The 21,528-nt window shown below is 44.8% G+C and overlaps 1 protein-coding gene across 13 annotated transcripts in view; it reads left to right on the top strand.

Moving 5' to 3' along the window:
- LTBP1 (latent transforming growth factor beta binding protein 1) overlaps positions 1-20,062 on the top strand; it is a 362,585-nt gene extending 342,523 nt beyond the window's left edge. For all 13 annotated transcript variants that reach the window (XM_045827131.1, XM_045827129.1, XM_045827127.1 and 10 more), the window contains 3 exons: positions 12,942-13,064; positions 17,468-17,617; positions 19,058-20,062. In XM_045827131.1, the coding sequence (XP_045683087.1) occupies positions 12,942-13,064; positions 17,468-17,617; positions 19,058-19,239 (455 nt within the window). In that variant the 3' untranslated portion in view covers positions 19,240-20,062. The remainder of the gene's footprint in view (positions 1-12,941; positions 13,065-17,467; positions 17,618-19,057) is intronic.
- The last annotated feature ends 1,466 nt before the right edge of the window (positions 20,063-21,528 follow it).

Here is a 21,528-nt window from a genome sequence, read left to right as displayed (position 1 = left end):
ATATTTGATGAGTTAATGGATTAACGGAAGTCAGTAGTTCCTGATAAATAAAATTGTTGATAATCCTAGGACTTACCTAAAATTAGTTTTTAATGTTTTTATAGGCACTCCTAAACGTATAAAGTTAAAATTTCTGGAAAATGTACCTATGGATTACAAGATATATAGGGGGCCATTATCTCATGAAATAAAAACCTACTGACCTGTAAATGAAAGAAAATTCATTTGAAAGAAATGAAAGAAATGAAAGTAAATGAAAGAAAATTAGGCGCATTTAAACACTGCAGTCTAAAGTACCCAGGGGTCCCAGTGTCTGTGGTTATCTTGCTAAAATAATCAGGTGCCCTTCTTTTAAGTAAATTACGTAAAATAACTAGACTTAGTGTAAGTAAATTGAACATAATGGCTTGAGGTAGTCTTGATCTCTCTGTGGGACCCTTAGCATGTTGGGAGAGTGCCACCTATTGGTAGATTAATGTACTGCACTACAGGTGTTTTAACCCTATCTGATGACAAGTCAGGCTTAGAAAGGTAAGAGTGTTTAAAAAAGAAAAAAAAATCTCTGAGGAAACTGAAGTGCCACAAACTCATTGGCAAATGTTTACAAAGATTTGTAAAATACTAGTATGGGTCCGAACACAGAGGCAGGAGTCCTGCCCTCTCTCTTTTGCTGAGAGATCAGTCTGAAGATGTACAGATACATTTGAGTTTAAGAAAAAAAAAAACCTTCTAGTTCTGGGAATACAGACTAGCCTTGTACTTGACTGCCAGGAATAAAAATATAATCATTACAGCAAAAGAACAGTTTGAAATCATGACTCCCAGTAGGGAATTGGTTGAGAATTTTTGGTGCATCCATAGGGTGGAAAAATACTGTACAGACATTTTTTAAAGGAGACCACATCTATAGATTGTAATAGAATTATGCTTCATTCTTGTTTTTCAACAAGTCAAAGAAAAACATGTTTATTAAACTGTTATGTGCGAGGTGCAATTAGGAGTGAGAACCGTGCCTGAAATGCGACCTGAACTATTTGTAATCCGCCCGCTTTAAGTTTCAGCGACAGTGTTTACATATCCCTCCCTTCGCTGCCTTGTGTGCTGTACTCGCTACCAGGCAACCAATTTGGAAACAGATGTAGTTTGTGTTTACAAGAAATGTGACGTTTCGTTTGGTAAAATAATGTACCATGCCGTTACGCTGGATAGTGAAAGTAGAACAGTTTATTCCTAAATACTGTGCCACTTAAGTGTGTGAGCGACGGCCTTATGTAATACATGTGCCATTTGCTGTGACACAAAATGTTGGGATACGTCCCACCAGCTACTCTTCCCCAGTTTTCTCTCGAGTTTCTACAAAAGGGACAGACCTTGCAACCTGCGTCGGAGCAACTGAGCTCGTGATGCCTTCCACATCCACGCGTGCCTCTCACATGTTCCCCAGGATCGTAAGAATCCGTGTAAGAATGTTCATCATACCCTTTTGACTCATGGACCAAACTTGAAAAAATGTCGTAACTGGGCAGTGGCTGCAAAAGGCCTTTCAGCAGTCAGGGTTTAAAGGCATTTCCAAGAAATATGTTTCCAAAAAAAAAAAATGTTAGTAATGACTTTGGAACACGCGGCCTGTGAGCAGCACAGCGCGCGGTCGCCGCCTCGGGCTCAGGCCGCCCGGGGGCCTCGTGCTGCCTTTGGCTCGCGCCGCTTCTGTCAGTCGCACTGGATGCATCACTCGCGGTCCCTTCAGCCAAGGCGGAGAACTCTTTTGAGAGGTTATGGTGATTAATACTCTCTGAGTTTGAAAGCATTTATCATTTTGATCACAGATCCCAAATACTATGATTAAAGAAAGCGTAGCTGTTAATAAGCTGTAGTAGAGAATAAAAAATCCAACTGGAAAGATATAAAAGTCCTCCTCAGCTGAGTGGCTACCACGCCTGCACACAGAATGTGTACACTGTATATATATATACATTGCGTCTATTCTCCGTGAAAAGTGGTCCATTTAGTTCCTTTGGGACTGAATTCTTGGTATCCACAGAACTACATGGATACTAGTGCTTAGGAAGGATTTGTCCAACCACGCTGTATATGAGGAAAGGAGAGTAAATTTCATTATGGTTATAATCACACTGATGTCCCATTAGAATGTTCTAATTGAGAGCCAAAGTAGGCAAATTAGACACGCATGTAAAAATGATCACAAAAGCAACACTTTTATTTTTAATTAACAAGCAGTCTAGTTTATCTCAAAAATAAAATTTGCAGCAGCTTAAACTTTCTTCCTTGAAATCAGAGGTAATGAATAGGCATTTAGTTTCCTCCAAATGGCTTTTAGTTGTGATCTTTTAGGAGGTGATTTGCTCTTTAGTGGAGATTTTGCTTGCGCTTTTTTGTTGCTGCTGATTTCTATGATAACAATAGTTGAAATGGTCTCCAAGAGAAATGAACTACGAGGAGTGGGACTCTGAGAAAGTTACAGTACGTAATTGTTTTAAAGCCTGTTCTGTTTGAAGTTTTGAATTTAAGTGATATTGTATCTGTTTTGACCCTTTCTTAATTAACCTTATAAGACAATAATGGCTAGAACAGAGATGCTGACTTTCCATACCTTTTAAATGTGGACCTCCAGGCCAGACAAGGCCAGCCTGCAGGGGCGGGGGCAGGGCAAGTGTATCTACTCCCGCTTCAAGCCGGACAGATTGTGCCTCTTGTAATCAAGAGAAAAGCATCTAGAACAGTGAGTTTCAACCCTTTTCATCCCACGGCACACGTAAACTAATTACTAAAATTCTGCAGCATGCCAAAAAATACATTTTTTTGCCAATTGAACAACAACAACAAAAATAGGTGTAATTTTGATACATTCACACTGGATGGTTATTGTTGTGTTGGCTGTTGTCATTTTTTTTTCATTTGACAGTCTATAGGAAAAGAGGTGAGTGCCCCTGACTAAAGAGGTACTGCACGTTTTAAAAATGCTTGAGGCACACCTGTTCAACATCACTGCTCTAGAAGGTGCTTAGAAAGCTTCTTGTCTTTGTGTTGACACAAACCTGCAAGGAACAGAAGCTGGGGAGGTGGTCGCTCTGCTCAGCATGGGTAGCCAGTAGCTTAAGAAGCAAATTACAAAAGGTGAGCTCACCAGGAAGCTACACGCAGCAACGCCTTCCTTCCGCTTCCTTCTGAGCTCGAGCAGGCTGTTGTGAATGGCTGTGCTGGTTGTTCACTGCTCAGCCCCGAAAGCACCATCCACACATTCATCTATGGGCGCCTATCAAGGACAGCCAAAGAAATCACTACAGGAGGGAGAGCTGGTACCTGATTCTGAGTAGATCCAGAGGGGAAAGTAACTGACAGTCTGTTCAGATTAAGGTGATAGCAGTATAGGAGAAAAATCATAAAACAGAGTTAGGGATCTTAAAATAGTTGTTTTGCTTTGCAGTGTTGTCTTATTTCTTGTAATTGAATGGAAGATGTACTTATGAATAATCATATGAGTATGTTTACTTTAATATTACATTGATTGCCTAGAACTTACTCTTCAAATAATGGCAGTGGATTCAGCAGTATATCTTTATCCCATAGCCTTGAGATCTAAACTTCTGAATATTAATCAAGGGCTTTGAACAAATATTAAAATAGCTTTCTTTGCTTCAAAGCTTAAAAAGAATAAGCAAGGTGAAAATACAATAATATACTTACAGCACATCTTTGCCCTCCTGTTTTAATAACTTATTGTTTTTAATAACTTATTATGTTATGAGAATTTATCTTGACTTGACCTTCAGAATATCACTAAATTTCTCTGGACCTCAGTTTCTTCAGCAGAAAGATGATAGTTAGACTGTCCTTACAGGTTGGACTGCCCACGCTCCCAGTGTATTAAAGGCCACTATTGTCAGGCCACTGAAAACACCAGGTGAGCACCACCTGAAGGCAATAGCATCATCTAGTGGTGATTACCTCACATTACAGCCACAAGTTTCAACAGCAAATTGTCTTTCCAGGATTTTGCAGCCAAATACCTTTTGAATTGAGGTAAAATTCATATAACATGAAATAAAGCATTTTTATGTAAACAGTGGTGGCATTTAGTACATCCACTATGTTATACAAACTCCCCTGCATTCTTTTTTTTTTTAAGATTTTATTCATTCACTTCTAGAGAGGGAAGGGAGGGAGACAGACAGAGAGAGAGAGAAACATCAATGTGCGGTTGCCGGGGGTTATGGCCTGCAACCCAGGCATGTACCCTGGCTGGGAATCGAACCTGGGACACTTTGGTTTGCAGCTCGCGCTCAATCCACTGAGCTATACCAGCCAGGGCATGCCCTGCATTCTTAAGTACACACTTAGCTCCTACTTTTTAAAAAAATTCTACCTGGTTAATATGAGTAGTATATTAAGAGGGAAGTCAAAATGTATTTATGTTTCCTGATTTTTTAATTCTCAGCATGTTACTCCAGGATGGTAAAGAGCAGGGAGGGAGGAGATGAAGTTGTTTATCTGAACTTACAGGTAGAAAAATGTGCAGTAGGTCAGTTTAGAAAATTAACATATTGAGCTTCCCTCCTATTGTCCACTCTATTTATTATTGACTTGGCCAAAAAGTCCGTTTAGTTTTTTCCATAAAATAAAAGACACATTTTTTATTTTTCACCAATAACTTTATTGATTTGGATATTTTGAGTATGTCAGCTATCTCCTGCTATATAGCCTTCTAGTGGGCAGAGGCCAGGGATGCTGCTAACCATCTTCCAGTGCACAAGACAGTCCCACAACAAAGAATTATTTGGCCAAAATGTCAGTAGTACCAAGAAACTTCACAAACCACAAAACACTTTCGACACGTTTGATCAGTCATAGCACCTTCTCCATATACTGCACAAATCTTTTTTTTTAGCTTCAGTTGTGTTTTTACCTTTCTTGAAATAATGAAGCATAATACACTGAAAATATTATATATCTTCTTCCATCTTTAGTATTAAAATGGGTGGCCAAAAATTCACTGATTTCGGTAAGTTTTTTTTTAACGCATGCTGATATGACAACTTTCGCAATGCAACCTAACAAAATTGTTTCGAAGGAAGTTAAAGACAACTAAGCACTACTAGAGCCATGGTGCAGAAAAAAAACAAACGGACTTTTGGCCAACCCAGTGTATTGTGCAGCCTGTCCCTTCTCAGTTATTAGAGGTTGCCTCATTCTTGCTTTCCTCTGGGATGGCCTGAACGTAAGACTTAGTGATGTATTTCCAAAGCCCCGGACTTTTAGAAATGGGGAAAGCCTTTTATGTCATTTTATAAGTTATCCATCATTATTTTAAGATCTTCATGTGTGGCATCACTTAATACTATTACAAGTGTATACATTTTGAGTTCAGGTTTTAGAAAGCAAAGAGAGCCTTCACGTGTTGGCGTGCAGACCCAGCAAGTCTTAGAGCCTGGCTGAGTCAACAGCAGCCCGAGGGGGAAACTCGGGGAACGGCTGACCTCGGAAGGGGGGCAGCGTTCCAGGAAGGCTGGGTGGGGGAACGCGACTGGTCTGCGCCCCCGAATTTCTTTAGAACACTAACGTTTGCAGGAGTCCCGCAGAAGCAGACCCCGCCAAGACGAGCCTTCATGACTTCCCTGTTCTCAGCAAGTACGGTTTAATTGAACATTAAGCAATTTGATCTCTTTCACCTAATAAATCGAGCAAATTCAATAAACATAAATCCTGCTCATGACAGAGCTGACCCTGGTGGGGCTGAGCTCGTCAGCGTTCACGGTTGTTACTCTCCCTGGAATTTTCGTCACAAATGCTTCTTGCTGAACTAAGTACTTACCTGATGCTTAAGGCCTAGGGAGTATATTTAATCACCGTTCTTAGGGTTTCAGAAGGGCAGCTGGGGAGGAGAGAGAAGGAGGGTTTGCAGACCCACCAATTTAGGTTCAAGTCTTTCACTTAAACCACGGCCTCACTAGAAACATAATTTTTCTGACTGGGAACAAAAGGAGCTCGTCACAGTGATTTCATAGGGCCGTTCTGAGATGTAACTGAAAACGGTGTATGCACAAGTACACAGCACCTGACCCGAAGAAACACCGATGCCTTAGCTGACTTTACTTTCTTCAACTGTTCTTTAGCGTTCGCATGGTACTTCAGTTTCCCTAACGCTTCCTTATCTGTTGCACCCCTTTACTATTGGGGATGGAGTCCCAGATCCCCAGGGGATGCCTGAAATTGCGGGTAGTACTGAACCTTAGGTATTCTACAGTGTTTTTTTTTTCCTATTCATGCCTACCTATGATAAGGTTTAATTTATTCATTAGGCACAGTGAGAGATTAACAACAATAAATAAAATAGAGCAATTTATAATAACATACTGTAATAAAAGTTATATGGTTGTGGTCTCTTCTCTCAAAATATCTTATAGTATCCTTCTCACTGAAAAGGAATGCTTGGCAGCTTCTGCTGGCACATTTGGGTTGCCAGCATTGCTACTCTTGTGCTTTGGGGTCATTATTAAGGAAAGTAAGTGTAAGTTGAACAGCAGCACGGTGGGATCACAGAAGTCAATCTGCTGACCTGGACGGCTACTGAGGCGCTAAGGGGCGGGCAGCACGTACAGTGAGGAGACGCTGGACAAAAGGATGATTCACGTCCCAGGCGGGACAGAGCGGGATGGCACGAGATTTCACCCAGTGCTCAGAACCTTGTGCCATTTAAAACGTATGAACTGTTTATTTCTAGACTTTTCCTTTTAATATTTTCAGACCATGGTAGACCCCAGGCAACTGAAACCGCGGAGGGTGAAACCGCAGATGCGGGAGGACTACTGCACGAGGCTGTGACTCTCTCCGTGTTTCCCACCCTCCTCCTCCCCCTCACCTGGCGGGGCTCCTTCCTGCGCATGCGCACCCACAGGGTGCAGCCTTCCCAGCTCTTCCCGGCTGACTCAGTCACCACCTCTTCTGTGCCCTGAGAAGCTGTGGCACACATCCCGTGTGCTGTCATGACAGCCTTTTTCTCTCTCAAACCCCATTCAGCCTCTGCTGAAATGAGTGAAAGAGCCAGCCGATCGCTGGGTGAAACAGTGCCTCGCCTTTAGCGACACTAAGGCAAAGTGCTATAATCTTGTTCAAAACACCAGAAAATGTGTCCTGTCCGAGGCACTAGAAAGCGGGGAAGCAGGACTAGAACCCCAGGCTTTTGACTCTGGGTCCTTTCTTTTTTCAGTATACCCAGTTTTCTCCCACAACTCAGTAAGTGTAGTATCAGCGAAGCTGGATTCTTGCCTGTTCCCCAGGGACTGTGGGTGTGAGCGGGTCCTCTGAGAAAGAGTGTAAGTGGACAGATAGCCAACCTGATGTCCAGGTGTAGCATGGCCAGTGAAATCATCTTTCTTCACATTTCTTTCTGTATCATCCGTCCTGGGTGGCATGTTCTGTAAATGGTCAACAGTTTTCTAATTTCATAAATTATGCTCATTTAAGCCCCCCCTCCCCCCCACACACACACAAAAATTGCCTGTTAAACTGCGGACTCAGCATGCATTGGGGTAAATATTCATTTCGTTCTCCCTGTCTCCTTTCTCCATTTCCTGGTTGTATATTTCCCAAACACCATCATCAATTAATCATACATATGGGAATCTGTAAGAAAAACACCTGGTCTAGAAATTTGAGCCAAATAAGACCCATTTTTCTAACGCATAAGAATCAGCCCTTGTTTCTCCGATGCTGGAAAGTGATGCAACTCCAGCGTCAGAGTTTTTAGTTGTGCCGTGTGGAGGATGAAAGGCAGCCTGGTAGCTCTTCTGACAGCAGCTGAGTTTAATGGGCCTCGGGCAGAACAAAAACCTCACCTCCCAGTTTTCTCACATGCCAGAGTGGCATGGTGACGTGTGACTGTGTCTGTCACCAGGAATGGAGGTCTCCTGCCAGGGTCTAGTAATGTGCTTCCCATTGCCACCCACAGCAGGGGCCCCAGACCCACGGGCTCCAGGGGGCAATTTTTAAACTTCTTTTTCAATTTAAAAATTAAAATCAAAGCACCATCTGTTATGTGAATATGCCGTGTCAGGGAAATGAGCGTGATCGATGGCCTGGATCTTGTTTAGACTGCTAAGTCTGTCAAAGCTTTGATCAAGGGCTTAGCATTTGTCCTTGGGGACGCGGGGACTGCAGTGAGTCAGGGGCCGGGAGGTGTGAATATTTCTATTTTCTATGTGGTTTACATCTTTATTTGGCAAGACCGTGGACCGACACGTTGTGTGGTATCTCATAAACAGTGCTGGCCCCCCAAAGACAGCCCTGTCTGCTAAACCAAGTTATTCATTTGCATCAAGCCCCAGGAAACTGGGTGCTTAATTATTGTTGATGGAGCACGTGAGGCTGTTTTGGAGAAGGAGAAAGACTCTAGGGACAGAGTGTATCTGTTCATCTGCACTCGATGAGCTGGATGAAATGACCGCTCAGAGCTTCCCTTGGGCTGTCATGGCAAGTTGTGCAAATGGCTTAGGTATCCACCATCCTGAGCTCCATACCCTCACCAGCCACCATTCACTGCATCCCCAAGCCAGACTCAGCTGTGACCCAGCTCTACAGATAACCGGGCACCTCTGAGCTAGAATGGGTTCTGGCTGTGGCTTGGGGTTTGCTCAGAGGCCCAGACGTGCTAGGAATGTGCATGTGCCCAGATCCTGAAGAGGGTGCCCTGCCCGAGACTCATAGAAAATGCTGTGACACTCCAGTCGCTCCCCGGGAAGATGGTAAGAAAACTACTGTCAACTAACACATTTCTGATCGATTCAGGCACGTAGTAAGAATTGTTGAATGTCAGTTTTTTCCCTACACTTCAAGTTCTATATATCTAGTGTTAAAGGGTACTATCGTTCATGCTTCATCACTGTCTGATGAAGTAATTATGTTTGCTAAGGCCGTCAGTAAGCCTCATGTCTGAGATGAAGGCTTTGGTCTCTTTTGACGGGATTAAAGTTTTCCTCCATCTATTAGAAAATTCTAAATAATCTTGCAATGCTATCTAAAGACATCTAGAGGCTGTGCTTTCATTGTTCTAAATTAACTGCACAGTCCTTTACCCACTGTCAACTGCCTTTGAGTTTCGCTAACACTGAAGTTTGTGTCCGTCATTCTAACGTCGTCTTTGCAAACCCTCACTCACTTCCAGTTGTGTGGTAGGGGCTGAATGATTCTACCTATGAGGAAAAATTGTACCCTCCATTTTCTTGGTGCTTCAGAATTTATGAACAGGTCCAAAATGGGATCTCGTTTCTGTATGTCAAGAACACAGAAGCAGGCAACACAGCAGGGAGTACTGCCTGCATGTGACAGGCGTGGAAACGGGGGCTCACCCCAAAAGGCTAAGCAGGAAGTGGAGTGGTATAGTCAGGCCTTGAGCCCCAGCTTCTGCCTCCAGAGCCCCCGTTCTTTTCGTCGCCCCATCCTCACTTCACCCTTGACCCTGGCCTAGAGTGACAGCAGACGTGGGCAACTGGAGAGGAGACGTGGACAGATGCTCCCCGAAAAAGAATAATTCAAAATGCGTGTCCTGGTGATGACGGGACTGTAGCCCATCCTCAGATAGGAAAACAGTGCATGTAATGCAGAAGTGTTTTGATAACTGACCAAAACTGTCTCCAAGGTTGGAACGTGTGTCCTCTGAAGCAGCACAGGACAGTAAGTCCGGAATCTTAAGAGAAAAATGCACGGCTGGGCCAGAGGGGTGGGCAAAGGAAAAGCCTCAAGTGCCACCCCCGTTCTTCTCCTCCGCCCCCTCCCCAGCCAGCGTCAGGGTAGACGCCTTCCTAGGAGCCACTTGGGAGTCCCCAACCCAGCTTACAATGACTTTCTTGATGCTTTTGGGTGAGCACATTTTAAAATCAATCCAAAGTGTCTTCTCCTGAAGAGTAAATTCTACTCATCTCTGTAGTTTCAGGCCCAGGACCCCCTTGTCCAGGAAGTCGCTCAGCAGCCTTTCACTGGAACGGAAGTCTGTTCATCCTTGCCACTCCTCTCATGCTCAGTGCCTTCCTTTTGCATGCTAGACGGGCAGGGTGGCCCCCAGCTTGTTTCTCAGCAGAAGAGACATGGTCTAGGGCAAGGTCACAGGCTGGCAGGTCACACAGCCCTGGGATGGCTGCCACTCAGTGTCACCAGCCCCGGGACCTCAAGTCTCAGCAGGGCTCCCCGACGAACCACATGTCAAAGAGGGGCTTGCCCAGCTGTGTCTGGACTTAGTTTTACAAAATAAGAACATGAATTAATTTATTTTTAATATCTATTCTTGATCACAAGTGTTGCTTGGATATAAAACAGGGGACAAGTCTCCCTTTCAGATGCACAACAAACGCACATGAAAAGCCATGAGGGAAAATGACCTCAGCTCTCGAGACTCGTGAACATCTCGGCGATCTCGCCCTCCCAGGGAAACCTGTGATTCTTCTTTCTCAGACTTGAAGCAGAACTGACAGCCGTGTGTGTTCTCTCTGTGTGAAGTTGGGCTTCCCCCCCCCCAAGTCAAGGATCTTTTCCCAGGTTCAGCTATTTCCTTAATGAAATTAATCTTTCTCATGAAATGCTTTTGTGCAGAAAGATGGGGCTGCCTGGGGTCTGTATGTTCCTCCTGGAATGCTTCTGTCCGAGGAGAATTTTAGATAGAGGATGCACCCTTATCCAGCGGGGCAGAGTTAGACTTTCTGGGGCCTTAGACTTGCTTGGTGCAGTTCTGGGAGAGATTTGTGTGTGTGTCTGTGCACTTAGGCTTGCCTCGCATTTGGAGGTGAAAGAAGTTCCTGAGCATTCACACTGTTGCCTTAGCGTACTTCCTGAGTTTTGCATGTTATGGAAGGAAAGAAAACAGAGGGCAGTTCTCCCCAGCCGAGGCCCAGGCAAGTGGCTGTGGCCTTGCGTGACTGCCCTGAGGGCGTCCACCCAGCCCTAGGACCCGCAGGCCTGCAGCTCACAGTTCTGGCAGAGCTCTTGAAGTCTGGGAAGCCCCAGAATCGTGACCATCTGCCAGACGAATCCTCGGGCAGCATACGTCTGTAAAACACACATTCAGAACAGAAGCTGTCCTTCATAAAGCTTTCGTCTCTAGACCTTCCACATAACTCTGCTCCTACATGCAGGCCAGGGCTGGGACCGTGGACCACACCAACAGCCCAGCTACCTCAGGCCGATGAGCTAGTGGGTCCTGTGAAAAGGACTAAAGGGGAGTTTAGGTAGAGGTCCGACAGCCGTGGGGCTGGCCCAGCTTGGAACAGGAAGATGGCCTCAGGAAGCGGCAGCTGCAGATGAATCCATCTGGGGTGCAGAGGAGGTAAAGACAAGAATTGCAAAGGAGCTGAGACACTGTAGGAGAGGCAGAAAGTTAAATGTGCAGGAACTGAAGCTTCCGTACTGAGTTCAAGTCTGGCACTGCCACATATCAGCTGTTGCTTCACCACTCTGCTTCTGTTATCTAGTCTGTAAAACAGGGGTGGTGATAGCACCTCTTCACAGGGTGCTGTGAGTAGCATTTTAGTGGAGTAGTCCGCATTAGATAAGAACAATGCTGTAACGGTGGGAAATTGTAACCCACCCCACCATTCTTTTGACATTGCTTCTGTAAGTGCTGACTCTGACAAGTCGCTTGTAGGTGAACAGCGTGTTGGTATAGGAATCCTAGGAACTAGTTGCAGAAGATGCAGACTCCGACCTTCAGGCTCTGAGAGATTTGCTGACCTTCAGTCATGGGACCAGGCTGACGTGGAGCCAGGATGACTAAGCCAGGATGATGCACCCTGGACACCACTGTCCTTATGGGAACGAACTGTGCTCATCTGCACATACAGAACTTCTCGGCCCCCTCCCTTGGTCTCTTAGTTCTGTTCTTGTCTCTCTCCTTATAAAAACCTCTGCCTTCCCTGAGATGTGGAGATGGGCTTTGAGACGCGAGTTCCCCATCTTCCAGATTGCTGGCATCTGAAAATAAACCGCTTTCCTTTACATCATTGCCTGCGTCTCCAGTGCCGGCTTTCACAGCGGCAGGCAGCCGGACCTGCATTCAGTTCCAGGACCCAGCACAGAGCACTCATTACGCGGCTGTTAGTGGTCGTTATTACTGCTCCCTTTACTACGCTGTGACAATGGGGATGATGATATCATCTTTACTGTAATACCATTCCTAAGGACCAGATCTTGAGTATAAAGTTATAATAGCTTTTGCTAAATTTAAATGCTACTTCATCACATCCTTGCTTGCTAGTTGTCTAGTTTTTGGATCATCAGAGATACATTTTTTCTCTATATAGTGAAAGCACCTATTTGTAAGAATGACTACTTGATACCTTTAAAATGTTTTGATGATAACACCAGATGGGTTCAGATAAAACCGTCCTTCTCACAGGCCTGTCTCGCTCTCGGATGGCTCGTTTTGTAGTTCCTTACTCTCCTGGGATCCATCCTACCAGCTGATCAGCTACTATTTTTGATTTAGAGTTCAAGTTGGAATCTTTTTTTTTAAATCTTTTTAAAAAGATTTTATTTATTTGTTTTTAGAGAGGGAAGGGAGGGAGAAAGAGAGAAAGAGAGAAGCATCAATGTGCGGTTGCTGGGGGTCACGACCTGCAACCCAGGCATGTACCCTGACTGGGAATCGAACCTGTGACACTTTGGTTCGCAGCCCGCGCTCAATCCACTGAGCTACGCCAGCCAGGGTTTCAAGTTGGAATCTTAATGACGTTCTGCAGCTCCCCTTGTGTGTGGATGGGCTGAGCTCTCATGAGGAGCACTGAGACGCCTCCAGGGCCAGTGGTGTGTGGGGTGGGGGACGGGGCAGGCAGGGGACAGAGAGCCCGGGCAGGTTCCCGGTGCTCTGAGCCGGATGTGGGTGTGTCTGGGTGCAAGCAGACATTGAAGGCCGGTCCCTTCCCTTGTTGTTTCTTTCTTAGACGACTACGCGCAGCTGTGCAACATCCCCGTCACAGGACGCCGGCGGCCGTACGGACGGGACGCCTTGGTCGACTTCAGCGAACAGTACTCTCCAGAAGCTGACCCCTACTTCATTCAGGACCGTAAGCGAACATTTCTGGTTACTCTGAAGCTCAGCTGTGGTTAAAGATTGGCCAGCGGTTCTCACGATGTAGTCCTGGGAACGTGTGAGAAATGCAGATAGATTTTCAGGCTGCATGCTAGGCCTGCTGAATCAGAAACTTGGGGGTGCCACTGGCCCTCAAGGAAACCCATACACATCTCACGTTTGAGAACCGTTGGTAGGGGTGCTGTTATCTTTACTGTCTTTAAAGTAAATTACCTTACGGCAATAATTTTCAACATAAAATCATTTAAAAATTTTTTATGGATTTTTAGAGACACAGAGGATGGGGGGAGGAGAGACAGAGACAGACAGAAACATCGATTCATTGTTCCACTTGTTTATGCATTCATTGGTTGGTTCTCTTATGTGCTCTGACCAAGGATAGAACCTGCAACTTTGGTGTATCAGGGAGGCGCTCTAACCAACTTAACTACCCGGCCAGGGCAACAAAACCATTTTTACCCATTAAATGGTTATCTAGTTTGCAGGTTTTCCTGAATGCTCAGTTAGAACTATAGCCTCTTCTTCACACAGGGAAACAACAAAGGTTAACTGCTCCTACTTGCTCTTAAAAGTATTCTAGAGTGGGAGGTCAAAAAATAGCTCGCCTGGCCAGAGACCGATGTTTAGAATCCACTTGTGAGGGCGTGCCTTAGGTAGGCCATGACGTGTGCCAGCTTTTCCTGGGTTCGTGAGCAGGGTTTTCTTGTGGGAAGTGGCGTGTGAGGACCTCACTCCCTTTTAGAAAGCAACTGTCTGACAGCGTGCAGCCCAGCAGCCTGGGGGAGAAGGCCACACAAACTCCATGTTCCAGTGGGGATACCAGAGCTTTCATTGCAGACCAAGTACCTGAAGGCTCGGAAACAGACGGTACAAGTGAAATGCCAGTAGATGGCAGGTGTGCCGCTTCAAGAATGAGAACAGGGAGACAGGGGTCCCAGCTGCCTCTTCCGAGTCTTACAGAGGGGCCCTTCCTGCAGGGGGAGTCCCCGTGGACCAGGGAGTGGGGGCGAGGGGACTTTGGACAGACCGCTGAATTACAGAATTCAATGGGGCTTTTTCTTTCTTCGGGCCCCGGCACCTGCACTGTCAAACTAGGCGTGACCTACTTACTTCCTGAGGGGCAGCACAGGCTTTGTAGGTGCACTTGGATTTACTTCAGTGCTGAGTCGAAGAGTTTTTTCCTTCTTCCCTTTTCCTCTTCCCTTCTCCTTCCTCTTTCTCTCTCCCCGTTCCCTTTCTTCTTTCTTCCCTTCCTTCCTTCTGTTTTTTTGAAGGGGGCGCTGTATAGCTCATCCACAAAGAGTGTGTTAAAATTTACGTGAACACAGCGCCTTATGAACCCAGCGAGGCTGATTGACACACACAGGTGTAACCCCCACCCAGGCCTTGAGCACGCCTGCACCCAGAAGCCTGGGTGCCCTTTCCTTGCCCACTCCCTGCAAGAGCAGCCCCCATCCCGGCTCCTGACACCTTAGATTGTTTTAAACCACCGACGCATAACCGTGGGCGACCTTGTGAAATGTGCCTGAAGGCGCTAACAGCTGTTAGAGCCTGCGCTTACGGTTTCTACACTTCTCTGTGTTTATGTTATAGGTCGATAAACATTTACCTTAAAAAGACAGAGAAAGGAAAAAAAGGAGGAGAAATATTGAGGTTGAGAGAAAGCCAGCTTACCTGGCCCATAAATCCAGAATACCAGCTCAAGTCTGTGTGCAGCTCGACATATACCCACAGCTTACGCATGCAGCATAGTTCAGATGTCAGGAATTTTGAAGTTGAAATGTTCTGGCTTATGTACCTTCTTTTTTTTAATGCTGGCATTGCCTTAAGACTCCTTTTAAATTCGCTACAAATGTTAAGAAAGAAACAAGTTGTTATCACATCAATTTCCTACTTAGCAGCAGAGGAAGTGGAGATGCAGTTCCAAGACCTCCAGCCTGGACTTTGTCAGGGCCTTTAAATTCGGTGCAAGTTAGGAGGAGAAGTCCCTCCTCCTCCTCAGACCGGGAGCGAGGGCTCCCTGGCCCTGCTGGAGAAATGGTGATACTGAGCAGAGAGTAACACAGAGGGGAGGCTAAGTGTTCTTCCCACCTTTCCGATTCACCGGCTCCTGCCTTCTGGTTACTTCAGAGTATTAGCTGATGGTTGATGGTGCCTGTACTTAGAGTGATGTCTGAAAAACTGGAATCTCCCACAGCAGAGACCCACTCTTTCTCCTCAAAGGACCAGACAGTAAAAGTTTTAGGCTTTGCAGCCATGTTGTCTCCATTGTAGCTACTCAGCTCTGCCAGGCTTACATCAGTGAGTGGGTACGACCGTGTCCCACTGAAGGTTCATTGACCAAAATCGTCAGCAGGCCAGATTCGGAGCAGCGGCTGCACTGCGCCGAGTCCCGTGGAAGTATTTGGGGGAGTCTCCTCGGTGTCTGTATAGGAGCTTAAAATTTAATTTCACAGTTTGCCTTTTTTTTTTATCTCCACCCTGGGACATATTTATTGATTTTAGAGAGTGAGAGAGAGAAGCATCAGTCAGTTGCCTCTTCTGCACGCCCTGGCCAGGGACCGAACCCACACCCTCGGCCTGTGCCCTGACCGGTAATCAAACCTGCGATCTTTTGGTTTATGAGATGACACTCCAACCAACTGAACCACACTGGCCAGGGCTAATTTCAAGTGTAAATTCATATAATAAAAAATAATTTTACTAGATATAGAGTTGAAATGATGTTGCTGTGGTATCTGGAATTTGACTTTATTTTCTTAAGTCAGCATTTATCAGACTGCCTTTGGGGATCAGCTGACATATTCTCGATGACCTGTAGTATTTTTTTTCCTTTTCAATTTTAAAAAGGGCTTGCCACGGATGTGTTCACTAAATTTTTAAAATCACCAAGTTAGACTTTGCAGCCCTGCATAAGCAATGATATTTTGCTGCCCCCTGCAGTTCCACTGGAGAATTACTTCAAAGGCCTAATAGGTCCACATTTTAATTTTTTTTCTTAAACTATGTTCAATTACTGTTTACATTCAGTATTATTTCGTATTGTATTAGTTTCAAATGTACAGCAAAGTGGTTCTAATCCCATGCACTATACAGCCTGGCCCATACACAGTTACCACGGTATCATTGACCATGTTCCCAAAGCTGTATAATCTGTGCTTCTGTAACTCCAGTTTGCTCTCCTTCATCCCGCCACCACTGTCACCCAGCCCCCTAACCCTCCTCCCCTCATTTTCATTTTTTTCAAATCGAATACATGGTGAGTTTCGGCAGGTGGGGAGGGGGGAGGGGCCACATCAACAGTGTGTTTGATTCACCATGGTTTTGTATTGGCAACTCCCTTCTCCAGAAAGAAGGCTAAACATTCTTGATGCCTGGCTAAATTCTTTTTACATTATTAAACTGTAGCTCTGAGTCAGTATGAAGATATCTAAACTACACGTAGAGCCAAACAAGAGCTTCTTTGTGTCCTTACAAAAAGCCTTTTGGTTTACTAAACACAAGCAAGATGTACTCTCCTCATTTATCAGGATGTTTTGAGTCCCTTTTACTGCCTTTGTCCTTTCATCCCCAAGAGCCCCGCTCCTTCCAAAGCCAGAGCAAACAAACAGACTCCGCAGGGTGGGTGAGGCGAGGCCAGCCTGGCTCTCACTCTCCTGGGAGCTCCCAGCGGAAAAAGCACAAACTGCACCGCGGCACACTCTCCAGGGCTTTCTGAGCACACATTGCCCGAAACTCTGGTGCATTCGCTCTGGGCTCCACACTGAACCACTCCTGGTGTTTGCTAGTGAGAACTCAGGAGGTCTGGAATTTTAGATGCAAACTTTAAATAATGAAGGGCAAAACCAAAAATTATACTTGCTCGATCATTTTAAGTGACTTTGATACAGAACATCAGAATTCAAGATGTGGTGCTAATCTATACAACATAGATAGAAAGTTTTTAATATTTTCTGCTTAATATTGTGTTGTGGCTACATTCAGTACTCACTTAAATTTTAATGCTAACTTTAAGGTGTCTGAAATATTGAATATGTCTGTCTGATGAACCATACGCTTAATAACCATATAGATTTTTTCTTTTTATAATATTTTATCTATTTATTTTTAGAGAATGGGGAAAAGGAGGGAGAAAGAGAGTAACATTGATGCAAGAGAGAAACATTGATTGGTTGCCTCTTGCAGGTGCCCTGACTGGGGACTGAACCCACAACCCAGGCATATGCCCTGACTGGGAATCGAACCGGTGGCCTTTCTCTTTGCCAGCTGACACCCAACCAACTGAGCCACACCGGTCAGGGCAATACCTGTATAGTTTTTAAAAATGGTTGAAGAGGGTGAAAATTTCTAACTTGGCTCCTACCCCATCACTTCCAGGATTTTTAAATAGCTTTGAGGAGCTGCAGGCTGAGGAATGCGGCATCCTCAATGGGTGTGAAAATGGCCGCTGCGTGAGGGTGCAGGAAGGCTACACCTGCGACTGCTTCGACGGGTACCACCTGGATATGGCCAAGATGACCTGTGTCGGTAAGAAGGACGCGTCTTACGGGAAACAGTTCTCTTCCTGAGATCCCCGTGGTCAGATCTCACGCACTCAGGCACATGTAAGACAGGTTAGCCGAGTTCCGGTTGCAGAAGGGGAGGGAAGTTTTAACGGTGGATGGCAGTGGTGGTTGCACAACAGTGTGAATATACTGCGCTTAATTCCACTGGACTAGCCGCTTAAAAATGGTCAAAACGGTCAAGTTTAGGTTCTGTGTATTCCACAGTTTTTAAAAAATAGACTTGATAGCTCATTTAAGAATTCCTGTAGAATTCCTCACATGTGGAGAAAAGGCCAGAATGTTCTAGGGAATGACTTTGCCTCTTTTTGAAATTTTTTTGTATTTATCAGTTTGAGAGAGGGAGAAACATCAATTTGTTTTTCTATTTATTTATGCATTCATCGGTTGATTTTTGTATGTGCCCTGACTGGGGATTGAACCTGCAACCTCGGTGTATTGGGATTATGCTCTAACCAACTGAGCCACCTTACTAGGGCATGACTTTGCCTCTTTTAAATTCATCTTCTGACTGTGCAGCCAGTAATGTTTTCGCTGAATACCTGACACAAGCATAAGGGAATACAGATGTCTGTAAAAAATACAACTTATGTGGTAGTCATTCAGAAAAAGTTCCTTTTAAAACTCTCTCTCATTGCCTTCCCAATTATTTTTAAAAGAACAGTAAACACGCATTTATCCTTCTCCATGTGACCATGGAATGATCTTCCAGATTGTGTTCCAGGGCCCTTTGGCTTCTCTGCTAAAAGGCCTTGGGTTAAAGGGTTGGTTTTTTATTTTCCTGTTTTTTCACCCTATTTTTTATGGCTCTTCTCCCTCCTGCAGTGTCCTTCTCCCTCCTGCAGGGCCCTTGCCCTGTTAGTTTCGTTAGCCTTGATGTGTGGCGGGCCTGGCAAATGGAAACCTCGGTTATTACAGGTGTTTCAAGCGCATATGAGCCTTTCTTTCCTGTGGAAAGAAACCCGAGGCGGGAACGTCAGTCTTAAGAGCGGCTGCTCCAAAAGCTCTGGGCTCACTGCTTTGGTTCTTCCCTGGATTCCTCCTGACAAATCCAGCTGTTCTATACCTGTAGAAAGGAATTTAGGAATAGGGTAGTTTTTCTGGTTTTCTTGAGATTTGACTGTAAAATGTCAGGCTAACAAATTGTTCATGTTGTGTTAAATAACAGGGAAAGAATTCTAGAACTTCCCTGATAATCTGCGTTTGTAAGACTAGAAATTCTTATCTATCACGTGATTGAAACAGAGATTAGTGGGAAAGTTTCCAGAGTGGGGGTGTTGGAGGGGGAGAGAACAGCCCCGCTGTGTTCGGGCCAGACCCCTCGATGCCCCAGGTAAACCATCACTTCCGTTTGCTCACGGAGTGCATCAAAGCTTGTTTACTTGGGCTGTCCGGCTTCTTGCAGACGTGAACGAATGTGACGAGCTGAACAACCGGATGTCTCTCTGCAAGAACGCTAAGTGCATCAACACCGAGGGCTCCTACAAGTGTTTGTGTCTGCCAGGCTACGTGCCTTCCGACAGGCCGAACTACTGCACTCCGTCGGATGCCGCCCTGAGTCTAGAGAAAGACAGTGACCTGGAGTGAATGAATGTCCGCATAACTGAAGCCCGTACACTCTGCACTGTGTAAAGGAAAAGAGAGAAATGTATTATACTTGAGACATTGTACCTAACCCAGCATGCGGGGAGCAACGGGAACATCGCGGTATTGCATACTCTCGGAAGACGATGCGAGGATTCGGTGTGCGCCTGACTGGTGGAGCAGACCAAATGGACATTTCTCTGAAAAACCAGTATATATAGTCTGTTCATATGTAAAATTCAGTGGAAAAGAGGTGGAGCAGTGCTGTTATTTTAAACAGAAGTTTGTATTATTATGTTGTCTTGTTTTTTTTTTATTATTGCTTGATTAAATTTGGCATTTAAATAGTGGTGGAAATATTTTATATGATTTTCATTTTTTGGTTGTGCAGTTCCTTGGCTATTGTTTTTCTTTTCCCTCAGATTTTTTTTAAAGTCTCAAGTGCACAAGTCGTTGATAAAATATTGTTAAATTGTATTGTAAGTATTGTGACACAGGGTTATGCTATTCCTAGTCTGGAACATTTTTAAATTCAACTTGTCTGTCCTGTGGAGCAGATGAGCTTTGTTTCAAAACTTTTATACACATTTGGAGAAAAGTACTTTGTATTTACGGTGTATTGTCTGATCTTGATGTCCATCCGTAGCCAAGCTGCTGGCAGGTGTCGGTTGGTCCCTCTCCCACGCCGAAGTGGAAGCACCAGTGAGCACATGAGTGCCGAGGTGTGGGAAGTGCGCCCAGCAACATTGTGTGACAACTCGATGATCCCAGCATATTTACCATTGTATATGAAAGCAAAATAAATCACCATTTTTTTTAGAAAAAACTTCTACCTGAGAGTACTTGTCAATGAGTACATGTGTACAAGTTGTGTCTTCCCACCTGTATTCTTACCAGTGGTTCTCTATCAGTGTAGTGTCTTCTGCAGGCTCATTGTTAAATGTGTCAGATACAGTAAAGGACTGAGTTTTGTCCCCTCAAAATTCATATGTTGATATCCTAACCATGCAGCGCCTCAAAGCAGGGCTGTGTGTGGAGAGAGGGTCTTTAAAGAGGTACCTAGGGCTAAACAAGGTCATTGGGGCAGGCCCTAGTAGATGCGACAGGTGCCCTGATGAGACTGGAGTAGGACACACGCACGGGAAATGTCCTATGGAGACATGGGGAGAAGATGACCATCTGTAGGCCAAGGAGAGAGGCCTCCAGGATTGTAAGAAAATCAATTTGTTGCGTAAGCCTCCCAATCTGTGGTACTTCGTTGTGGAAGCCGTGGCAAGTTATTGAAGATATGTGTCTCAGGAAGAAGGAATGGTAACTTTCAAAGTTCCGCTCCCTGCTTAAGACACATCCACAGTCATACAATTGTTACACAACTTCGGTCGAATTTCAGAGTCCATTTTTTACTTAATAGAAACATCTGAATTTAAAAAAAAAATTAAAAACATATGTATGGGCATACTCAGCAGATAATCTCCCAGTTTACCATTTTCCTGAAAGACAGGTTTTTGGTTTTTAAAACCTGTCGAAGGCAGAGTAATGGCCTGTCACAGATGCCCGTGCCCCGATCTCCAGAGCCTGTGAGGATGTTGCCGTACGTGGCAAGCAGGGATCAAGGTTACAGGTGGAATGCGTGTTGCTAACGCACTAGCCACTAAATGTGTGGTACTTCAATGCAGCAGCAATAAAAAGTTAAAATAATACCCAAGCGTCATAAAATGTACCTGTCTTTTTCTCAACAATTTTCAATTAATGTTTATATATAGGAGAAACATTTTTGTATCCTCAAAATACTGTATTGGCAGAGTCTTGAGTTATATCCCAAATGCAATCACAGTTGGAATTGCCGCAGATGTTTAGAAAGCACTGTCGACAAGTGCATGTGCCTGGGGACCTCGCTGGGACGGAGAGTCCCACCGTGGACACTCTGCGTGACCAGCCCCAGCTCACGGGCTTGTCCTGAGTGTATTTCCACAGTGCAGCCATGTCACTCTAGCCCTGATTTTTACCTCGTGTTGTGTGAGTCCCCCCAAATAAAGCCAGTATGGAAAATTGTGACAAGGAAGCCACATGCAATTACAGTGGAAGAGAAGCTATTTCTGCACACAAAGCGACTTTGTAAACATCGTTGACAATCAGGAAGAGATGCTGTAAGCATCTTACATTCCAACATGTTTTTTTTTAATGTTTAATTGTATTATTAGGAAATTGATTAGGGGACCTTGGTTGAAGTGCATCATAAATTCAGTTATCATTTCCCCACAAAATGTTTGATTTTACACACCGCTGACATTA

The sequence above is a fragment of the Phyllostomus hastatus genome, unplaced genomic scaffold (genome assembly GCF_019186645.2).
Source record: "Phyllostomus hastatus isolate PE091 unplaced genomic scaffold, TTU_PhHast_1.1 phas_scaffold_78, whole genome shotgun sequence".
Lineage (NCBI taxonomy): Eukaryota > Metazoa > Chordata > Mammalia > Chiroptera > Phyllostomidae > Phyllostomus > Phyllostomus hastatus.
This window is presented reverse-complemented; position numbering and strand designations above follow the sequence as displayed.